The sequence below is a fragment of the Tachysurus vachellii genome, chromosome 22, assembly GCF_030014155.1.
Source record: "Tachysurus vachellii isolate PV-2020 chromosome 22, HZAU_Pvac_v1, whole genome shotgun sequence".
NCBI classification, from domain to species: domain Eukaryota; kingdom Metazoa; phylum Chordata; class Actinopteri; order Siluriformes; family Bagridae; genus Tachysurus; species Tachysurus vachellii.
Genome location: NC_083481.1, coordinates 10,207,235 through 10,217,500, shown reverse-complemented (window position 1 = coordinate 10,217,500; position 10,266 = coordinate 10,207,235). Strand labels below are relative to the sequence as shown.

The 10,266-nt window shown below is 41.5% G+C and overlaps 1 protein-coding gene across 1 annotated transcript in view; it reads left to right on the top strand.

Annotated features, from left to right (window-relative positions):
* tmem51b (transmembrane protein 51b) overlaps positions 1 to 9,238 on the top strand; it is a 12,010-nt gene extending 2,772 nt beyond the window's left edge. The window contains exons 2-3 of the mRNA XM_060858605.1: positions 7,024 to 7,464; positions 8,036 to 9,238. Coding sequence (XP_060714588.1) covers positions 7,079 to 7,464; positions 8,036 to 8,468 — 819 coding nt within the window. The 5' untranslated portion in view covers positions 7,024 to 7,078 and the 3' untranslated portion in view covers positions 8,469 to 9,238. The remainder of the gene's footprint in view (positions 1 to 7,023; positions 7,465 to 8,035) is intronic.
* Positions 9,239 to 10,266: the final 1,028 nt, after the last annotated feature.

Below are 10,266 nucleotides of genomic sequence, written 5' to 3'. Positions count from 1 at the left end.
CAGCGCGTGTGTGTGCGAGAGACAGGCAGCGCGTGTGTGTGCGAGAGACAGGCAGCGCGTGTGTGTGCGAGAGACAGGCAGCGCGTGTGTGTGCGAGAGACAGGCAGCGCGTGTGTGTGCGAGAGACAGGCAGCGCGTGTGTGTGCGAGAGACAGGCAGCGCGTGTGTGTGCGAGAGACAGGCAGCGCGTGTGTGTGCGAGAGACAGGCAGCGCGTGTGTGTGCGAGAGACAGGCAGCGCGTGTGTGTGCGAGAGACAGGCAGCGCGTGTGTGTGCGAGAGACAGGCAGCGCGTGTGTGTGCGAGAGACAGGCAGCGCGTGTGTGTGCGAGAGACAGGCAGCGCGTGTGTGTGCGAGAGACAGGCAGCGCGTGTGTGTGCGAGAGACAGGCAGCGCGTGTGTGTGCGAGAGACAGGCAGCGCGTGTGTGTGCGAGAGACAGGCAGCGCGTGTGTGTGCGAGAGACAGGCAGCGCGTGTGTGTGCGAGAGACAGGCAGCGCGTGTGTGTGCGAGAGACAGGCAGCGCGTGTGTGTGCGAGAGACAGGCAGCGCGTGTGTGTGCGAGAGACAGGCAGCGCGTGTGTGTGCGAGAGACAGGCAGCGCGTGTGTGTGCGAGAGACAGGCAGCGCGTGTGTGTGCGAGAGACAGGCAGCGCGTGTGTGTGCGAGAGACAGGCAGCGCGTGTGTGTGCGAGAGACAGGCAGCGCGTGTGTGTGCGAGAGACAGGCAGCGCGTGTGTGTGCGAGAGACAGGCAGCGCGTGTGTGTGCGAGAGACAGGCAGCGCGTGTGTGTGCGAGAGACAGGCAGCGCGTGTGTGTGCGAGAGACAGGCAGCGCGTGTGTGTGCGAGAGACAGGCAGCGCGTGTGTGTGCGAGAGACAGGCAGCGCGTGTGTGTGCGAGAGACAGGCAGCGCGTGTGTGTGCGAGAGACAGGCAGCGCGTGTGTGTGCGAGAGACAGGCAGCGCCTGTGTGTGCGAGAGACAGGCAGCGCGTGTGTGTGCGAGAGACAGGCAGCGCGTGTGTGTGCGAGAGACAGGCAGCGCGTGTGTGTGCGAGAGACAGGCAGCGCGTGTGTGTGCGAGAGACAGGCAGCGCGTGTGTGTGCGAGAGACAGGCAGCGCGTGTGTGTGCGAGAGACAGGCAGCGCGTGTGTGTGCGAGAGACAGGCAGCGCGTGTGTGTGCGAGAGACGGGGTGTGCGTCCCTGCGCGTGAGGGCGACAGTGAGCGCGCGCGTGCGCGTCAGGGCGACAGGGAGCGCGCGCGTGCGCGTCAGGGCGACAGGGAGAGCGCGCGTCAGGGCGACAGGGAGAGCGCGCGTCAGGGCGACAGGGAGAGCGCGCGTGAGGGAGACAGGGAGAGCGCGCGTGCGCGTGAGGGAGACAGGGAGAGCGCGCGTGCGCGTGAGGGAGACAGGGAGAGCGCGCGTGCGCGTGAGGGAGACAGGGAGAGCGCGCGTGCGCGTGAGGGAGACAGGGAGAGCGCGCGTGCGCGTGAGGGAGACAGGGAGAGCGCGCGTGCGCGTGAGGGAGACAGGGAGAGCGCGCGTGCGTGCATTTCATTTACATTTCTGCCATTTAGCAGACACCCGTATCCAGAATGACTCACATTTTTTATGTCATTTTATACAACAAAATGTATACATTTTCCTTCCAGTGATTTTGTTTTTTAAATAGTGATTATTTCCTAATAAATGGCTAACAAACTTCTTATAAAGCTTATACAAGAATTGTAATGGGCTTTATAATGAGTAACAAAGTTAAATCAACATAACCATGATAAGAACGATACAGCTGAGTGAGAAACTAAGAAACTGTCAATGAAGCACTTGATATTCTTCTTCTTCTTCTTTCGGCTTTTCCCTTCAGGGGTCGCCACAGCGAATCATCTCTCTCCACCTATCCCTATCTTCTGCATCCTCAACACTTGCACCCACTAGCTTCAAATCCTCATTCATTACATCCATATACCTCCTCTTTGGCCTTCCTCTTTGCCTCCTGCCTGGCAGCTCCATGTCCAACATTCTCCTACCAATATACTCACTCTCCCTCCTCTGAACATGTCCAAACCATCTTAATCTGTCCTCCCTAATTTTGTCCCCCAAACGTCCAACATGGGCTGTCCCTCTGATGTACTCGTTCCTAATCCTGTCCAATCTTGTCACTCCCAAAGAAAACCTCAACATCTTCAGTTCGGCTACCTCTAGCTCCGACTCCTGTCTCTTCTTCAGTGACACTGTCTCTAAACCATACAGCATGGCCGGTCTCACCACTGTCCTGTACACCTTCCCCTTGATTCTTGCTGACACTTTCCTATCACACTTGAAGCAAATGAAGCACTTGATATTACGTATATTAAATATTTCCTAAGCTCTAGGCCTTTAAGCCAGTGTGATATTTTCATACCGATTTAGTTGTTTAATCTTCTTTAAATCAATTCAATTTTAATTATTTTAAGAAAAGACATTCTCACAAGACAGCTTTACATGAATATAGAAATTCATGATAATGAATTTGAAATTTATATTTATTCCTTATTATTGTATCTATTGAGCAAGCCAGATTCAACAGACACAAGGAAAAAGTCCCTGAGACAATATTTGGAAGAAAAGCTTTGAGAAACCAGACTCAGTAGGGAACCCATCCTCATCTGTGTGAAACTGCATAGTGCGATTACAAATAATTTATTTTTAATTTCTGTACAAAATCAAGCGTAATTGTGCAACGTTTGACAACTTCTGAAATACGAGCAACTGCATAATTTCTGAAATCATTGTTGTTTTAGCATAAAGTCTTTTCTGTTGAAGTTATCAAATGTTTAATGACAGAGACTTGAGAGCAAAACCGCAAAGACATCTCCATGATCTCTACAATGCGACTCCAGCCAGTGTAGCGTGTTGAAATGGATCAGGCAGGTCTAAAAAGCAGAAGGGTTTAGGATCACTGGTCACTAGCATTGGAGAGAAAGAGAGAGAATGAGAATTTAGTATGTTTGTGATCATGGTTAAGGGCAATGGTCATTGTGTGCAGAATGCATGCAAGGTCCGCAGACTGACTAAACATGTGTTTGGATCTTAGATCTAAGATGAAGGTCTGACACTGTCTTAGTGCTGAACACTAATTGGAGGGCTGTTCCTTAACTGCAGGGCTTTGTAAGAGAAACGATTGCTCCCTGCGTTGGCCTTTATTACTCGAGGTACCAACAAATAGCCTGCACCTTTTAATTGAAGTAGGTATATTGGATCATAAACAAAGATTTTTTCACACAAGACCATTCAGTGTTTTGTCGGTCATTAATAGAATTTTCTACTCAAAGTTTTAATAAAAGCCACAAGTATGTAGTCTCAAAAAGATGGAGTGATACAGTATTTTCTGGTCCTAGTTAGGACTTTAGTTAGTTAGCTGTGAAGGCTGCTGCATTCTAAACTAACTGGAGCTTGTTTATGCTCCTACTGGAACATCCAGAGAGTAAGACATTGCAGTAATCCAACCTGGTTGTAACAAAAGCATGAACTAGTTTTTCTTCTTTGTGTAGTGACATCATATTTCTTCTCTTTGGTTATTTCTGAGGTGAAGGAAGGCTATCCATGTGATATAATATGCATGTGCTTCAAAAGAAAGAGCCAGTAATCACTCCAAGGTGTTTAACTCTGAGTACCCTGGAATTAGAAAGCTTTTACTGGTTGCAGGTGATCATACAAGTACTTATGTCTTGTCAGAATTAAGTAAGAGGAAGTTAATAAGCATAGACAGTCTTAATGTCTTAAGATTCATTAAGTTTGTGACTCTCGTAAGGCTTTGCTAAACAAACAACTGTGTTAACACTGAAAGCTAATTCCATGTTTACAAATATTACCCAGAGGTAGCATATATAAGGACAAACAACTGTGGGCCTAAAACACTACCTTCAGAACACCAAACTTTATCTTGGTATATTTAAAGATGTCCTTATTTACATATACAAACTGCTACTGATCAGTCAAATAAGACTTGAGATTTTCAAGGAAGTTCACTTTAAATAAAAATGTATGTATCTCTGTATTATGAATGTGTTATATTTGGTTTTCAGTATTATGATTTCGGTTGCTTATAAAATTAATATTTTTCCCCAGTTTATTTTGCTTCCAGAGAACAGGTGCTTCATTCAGTTATTTGTTTGGGAAATTTTTCCCTTTAATGCTTAGTTTAGTGCATCCTCATGGGGTTATACTCTAGTGATTAGGGTTGGGTGTCAAAAGAAATTTTCCGGTTCCGATTCCGGTTTCAATTCTGCCTTACGATTCCCGGTTCTGATTCCGATTCCATAATAAAAGAAATGTGAAAAATAATGCACAATACTTGAACAATTCCATTTGTGTTTATTAATCACTCTTTAAATATTTTAAACACAGCATTTCAGTTCATATCAATTTAAATTTAAATAAATCCAACATCAAATTTAACATCCAGAATTACAACTTAGCAAAACAGTTATCAATTTTTCTGAAGAAAAATTAACGTCTGCTTTCTCTGGGAGAAGACGAGACCTTTCCTGGCTTATTGTATCTCCAGCTGTGGAGAAAACCCTCTCAGAGGGGGTCGATTTGCTTCATTGTTGTAGCTTGGAAATGAGTCCACACTTTATACTTTTTTTTTAGACATGTTTAACACAAAGCGTACCTCAGCACAGCAGCGCGAGTGACTGATTTATGTGGTAAGCTGCGTTAATTTGGTTGCTTGACTGTAAACAGTGTAAACAATGAATATACATGAGGTAAGACATGGCTATTTAAAGTGACCGCTCCCAGGGCTTTGCCCGTCATCGCATCGGAACCGCGTTTGGAACCGAAACTTGAAAATTCCGCGCGGTTCCGGTTACTGTTAAAAAACAGTTCCATCTAAAACCTTTTTTACTGATGTTTTGGGTCCTTGTCTTGGTACATGAAGATCTGTTCAATTGTTTTAAACGCATTTCTCTGTAATTTAGCATACAGTATGTTTCTGTAGATTTCGATTTCTTAATTCATTCTGCTGCTACCATCATTAGTACATCATCAGTAAATAATCAGCCCTTTCCAGAAACCAAAGTCATGATAATATCTCTACCATGTTCGACTGATGAGCTTGTATGTTTTGGATCACTTTTAAATTCTTTCTTTCGCCACACTTGAACCTTTGCCATCACTTCCACAATCACCAGTGATTGAATGGCCAATCTTGGTTCCCTTTTGGTGGCTCTTTCTGTGTTTATGAAAATTCCAATTTGGAATTTTTACTGCTGTTGTGCGAGTTGCATCATCTTTTATGGTTTCTATATTTCTGCTCTCAAAGATTTCTTCAGATTTATTGCATGGCTGAAACCAAGAGTAGATATTCAGAATTAATAATTAATAAAACAATGAATCTCAATTTCTCATCAAACCTCACAACATTCACTGATTTATCCTTGGAGCGATATATGCGAATATATATATATACCTAAAAAGATACAGATTCTATTTGATTTAACTTTGTTTGTATAACACTTAATGTACATTGGCACAAAGCAGCTTCACAGGTGTGTGTGTATATATACATTCAGAATTCAAATGGCAAGTTTTCTAGATGATACACCCTCTAGTTTCTCCTCGAGAGAGTACTGTGCAAAAGTTTTAGTCAGGTATGAAAAAATGCTATAAAGTAAGAATGCTTTCAAAATTAGAAGTGTTATTTTACTTTTATCAATTAACAAAACGGACCTTTTTCAAGGTCAGACATCTTGGAGAATTAACCACAGACCTTCTGTGGATGTAGGCCATCTCAAATCCTTCTATCGCTTCATGTGATCCTAGACAGACTCAGTGATGTTGAGATCAAGGATATGTGGGGGTTAAATCATCACTTCCAGGATTCCTTTTTCTTCTCTATGCTGATTATATTCTTAGGCTTGTATGTTTGATGGTATTACATGATAAAGATAAGTATCTGCCTGTATTTCTAAACATTGATTATTCTAAATAATTATTCTTGACCAAATCTCCAGCTCTATTTGCAGAAATGCAGCCACAAACTTGCAAGGAACCTCCACCATGCTTTACTGTTGCCTGCAGGCGCTCATTATTGTATCGCTCTCTAGCCATTTTGGCAAACAACCCACCTGCTATAGCCAAATATATATCATTTTGACTCCTGCTGCCATTTTTCTGTAACCCAGTTTCTATGTTTTTGCTTGGCCTTATTTCCACAACAGAGAATTGGAGACAATTCCTCCATGAAGTTGCTTATTGTCCAGACTCCTCCAGACAGTAAATGGGTACAAAAAACCTGACTTTGTGCAAGAGTACAAAGTGTACAAGGTCACTTTGCATTTTGTAAATTGATGAAAACAATTAAAATATATATTTTTGAAAGCACTCTTCTTCACAGCATTCTTTCTTTACAGCATTTCTTCATACCTGCCTAAAACCTTATAAAACATTGTGAGGGAGGGAGGGAGGGAGGCCATTATGATAAGCACTATGTATGAAGGGGAAAATGTAAGAAACAAAATCCGAAGAACACTCCTAACTGTGAAAAATGGGGTGGAGGCATCATGTTGTGGGGGTGCTTTGCTGGAAAAAGTACTGGTTTACTTCAGGTAGGAGAAATATTGAAGTACTTATATGGAATTTATCTTGAAGCAAAACTCTTAACTCTTAAACTGTGGTGTTGCAAAAATGCAAAATGAGAATTTCTATATATGCAATAATGAACAACCAGAGTTTCTACATGTAGTTTGGATAAATAAGTTTCTCTTTAATGCTTTATCAGTACCCTATGATATTATGGCATACATACATCCAGTACAGCAGTGATGCATTTTTTATATTATTGCTTGATTTCCTACCTAGATGTTTATAAGTAATCCCATTTCATCTTCATCATATAATCACTATTTTCTTTTAAAAAAATCATATTTTTCTTAGATTATAAAGAACCTTTTATTTAATTTCTTTCCATTAAACTGTTTGCAAGGTTTGCTTCGATTTTTGTCTGTGAACTAATTGCCTACTCTCTTTTCCACAGGTTTGGGCTGCTTTTATCTCCGAAACTACTCTGTGGCGTGGTGCCGTGCTGTGCCATGTGTTTAAGTGGGCAGCCACTGTGCTCAGGCAGGAGCCGTGTGCGATCTAACTCCTCTGTTGAGGGCTGCAGCTCAAGCTCTCAATATGCATTCTGTGCCCTGGGTGTGGGCCTAGTGGCACTTGGAGTTATCATGATTCTGTGGAGTGTGGTGCCACTGGAGATGCGTTCGAATAACACAGGTTCGCAAAATGATGGTGTTGCTATTGATGAAGCTAGGCAGAAGACCTCGTCTGTGGCTTTTGTTCTGGTTGGAGCTGGACTTGCCTTGCTGCTGTTGGCTGTGTGCCTGGGAGTGCGAAACAAGCACAGGAGAAACAGGGGGACAACTACAGCCACTGGTACTCAGTATACAGACCGTGTGGTAGGAGAATCAGGAGAGACGTGAGTCCCAATTGTACATTTTCAGCTTGAATAACATTATTCCTAAAGGGAGAGTTGGTTCCTTTTATGCAATTTGCATTTTGTTCGTAATGTAAATTATGTATTTGATCCAAAAAAAAAAAAAATAATGTTAAGTGTTAGTCCTATGGTGGCCTATTTTTATTGATGGTTATAAGGTGGTCTTGACAAAACAACAAATGCTAGAGTGATTGTATAAGTAAAGGATGTACCTAGTATATTGTAAGTTTCCAAAGTGGGTAGCTAAAATGAAGATGCACATAATACACTGACAACAAAATGTGTATATATATTACATAGAGTATGAGGAGGGAAATGGAAGACAACGGTTAGTTAATGTCCTGGCTGTAGCAGCAAATATTTATAGACCTGAGATTTCACAGATTAGTTAAAGAAGAATGTTTGGATTACCAATAATTCAGCTTTATTGCTAATTATATTTACTAATATTAACAATTTAACATTTATCTTATATTATAAACACAGACTACCTAGTGAATTGTGTATTTGTATAACTGTATAAAGTCATTTGATTGACTTGTCTTTGCCACAGCCTAGCACCTGCCCCAAACTATGATGTGCCTACCTACGATGAGGCTGTGACTAGTGGCCGTTATCCTATTCGCCAGAGTAACTTCCGCCAGAGTACCTCACAGCTCCCTTCTTATGAGGACCTGGTTGCTGCAGTGGAGAATGAAGGAGAAGAAGCAGGTGCTGTAAACAATCAAAATGCTTTTTCTCCTGGTCATGATGTTGGTCCACCAGCAGCTGGAACAAATGCCCAGCCGGCCCGTAGCAGCAGTCGAGCTAGCTACATCCTCAGACCCCTCCGTGTGCGCAGAATTAAATCGGAGAAGCTCCATGTCAAAGATATCCGGCTGAAAATCCAGAGCCCTCCACAAGGAGGACGAGTGACCATTGAGCCCATGACACCTCCACCACAGTATGAGGACAAAGTGCTTGAGTTCCCCAAAGAAACTGTGTGATTGTATGAACTGTGTATGAACACTGTCATGGTTGATATGTCTCTTCATCTGTGCTGTTGATGAAATTGCAGTGTGTATGGCTTTAATACACTGGTATAGGTCTGATTCAAAGTATTGCTATAATTGTGAAATGGTATATTTAATACTTCTTTTGAGTGTAATAATCCACAAGCTCTGTGTTGCTTCTAGAACAAAACACTAAAGAGGTGATTACCTTTTTTTTTAAAATCTGTGTATGTTTATTTGGTTTAAACAACAGTGCTCTTTGGCATTGTGTAGATGATTTAGTAGTGACTTTGTACTGATTTAGTAGTGATCTATGATCAACTCAGTATATCAATCAAAGAGACCTCTGTCATCACATCTGTACCCCTTTCTCAGATGGTGGCTGTCTACCTTGCTGTGCGTTTATCATTACAGGGGGCTTTAAAGGGCAAGCTTGAATGAACATGTTAATTTACTGAACAATGTATAGTATTAGCAAGTTATCGTTTGCATAAGGGGAATAATCTGCAACACTACACAATTATATTACAATACACATTGTGCTGTCATGTCTAAAGAATTTTTTTTTTTTTTGGAAAAGTAATATACAGTATCTACACCTCAATGTGTGATCAGATTTAAGGAAAAATCATTAATTTTGAATGTGGCTCTTAAAATAAAAGTATCATTTGTTTTTTATTATCTGACACTGGGTTGGTAGGGGGTGTGACTAAAAGTTTTTGGGTCTTGTATGTAATAATAAATGTATGTGTTTTCTTTGTTCATCATTCAGTAATTGGTGAAAAAATACACTAATTGGGGGGAATGAGAAAATATTTGAAAAAAAAAAGGAAACCAACATTGTGTAGGAAACACGGAAAGATCTTTTGGATGGAATTGGTCTCATCTGCTGATGATAAAGTTGTTGCATTGTTGTTATTTAGGGGCACTTTGATGTATTTTTGTGAAAAAAGGCTTTCCAGCCTACCCCATAGTCCAGATATGTTTTAAAAAAGAGAGAAAGTTATATATAGTTTCTGTAGGTCTCATGGCATCCCCCTGGTATTTCTTTTGCCCTTTTTTGAGGGATGTCCTGTTCTTGATGATGTCGCTATGGTGCTCCACTTAGTCTATTTGCTGATAACGCGCTTTAGTGTCCATCTAATATTTTAGAAATTCATTTCTAATTCAGCTCTTCTGATCAGTACCTTTACCAAGTGGCATATGATGCATGATTTGTATGCTCTTCCTGGGCCATGGCTCCAGCAGTTGGATCCAACCAAGATCATGTGTAGAAAATCACAGATACTGTACATTTCATTTTTATCTGGGTTTAATCAGAATTGTTGAATTGACATTACAGCTACACAATAATATTTAAACTGAAAATCACAATTACTTTGCTCAGTTTTAATCATGATTAATAATTACAATTAGTACAATTAGCTCAACAGAGACAGATGATCGCCATTTTTTTACAGCATAATCATAACATATACACTGAGCACAAATGTCACTGTATTTAAAATTAGAAAATTTGAAATTCTGTTCAAAATAAGAAAAGAAAACTATTTAGTTGTGATTGCATAACACTTGCAATAAATATATATTTGTATTATATACCATATACTTGGCAACTTACAGGTTTTTGGTTAGAAACATGATATGGCTTTAAGGAGAACTGCAAGCAAGTAGTATTCCCCAAATATTAAAGGTCCTTTCTGAAGGACTTGTGGGCTGGTATGTACAAGTACTTTTTTGCTACTTTTAAGAGTCTTGGGTTGATCTTTTGGTGTTGCTTCTACCATTTTAG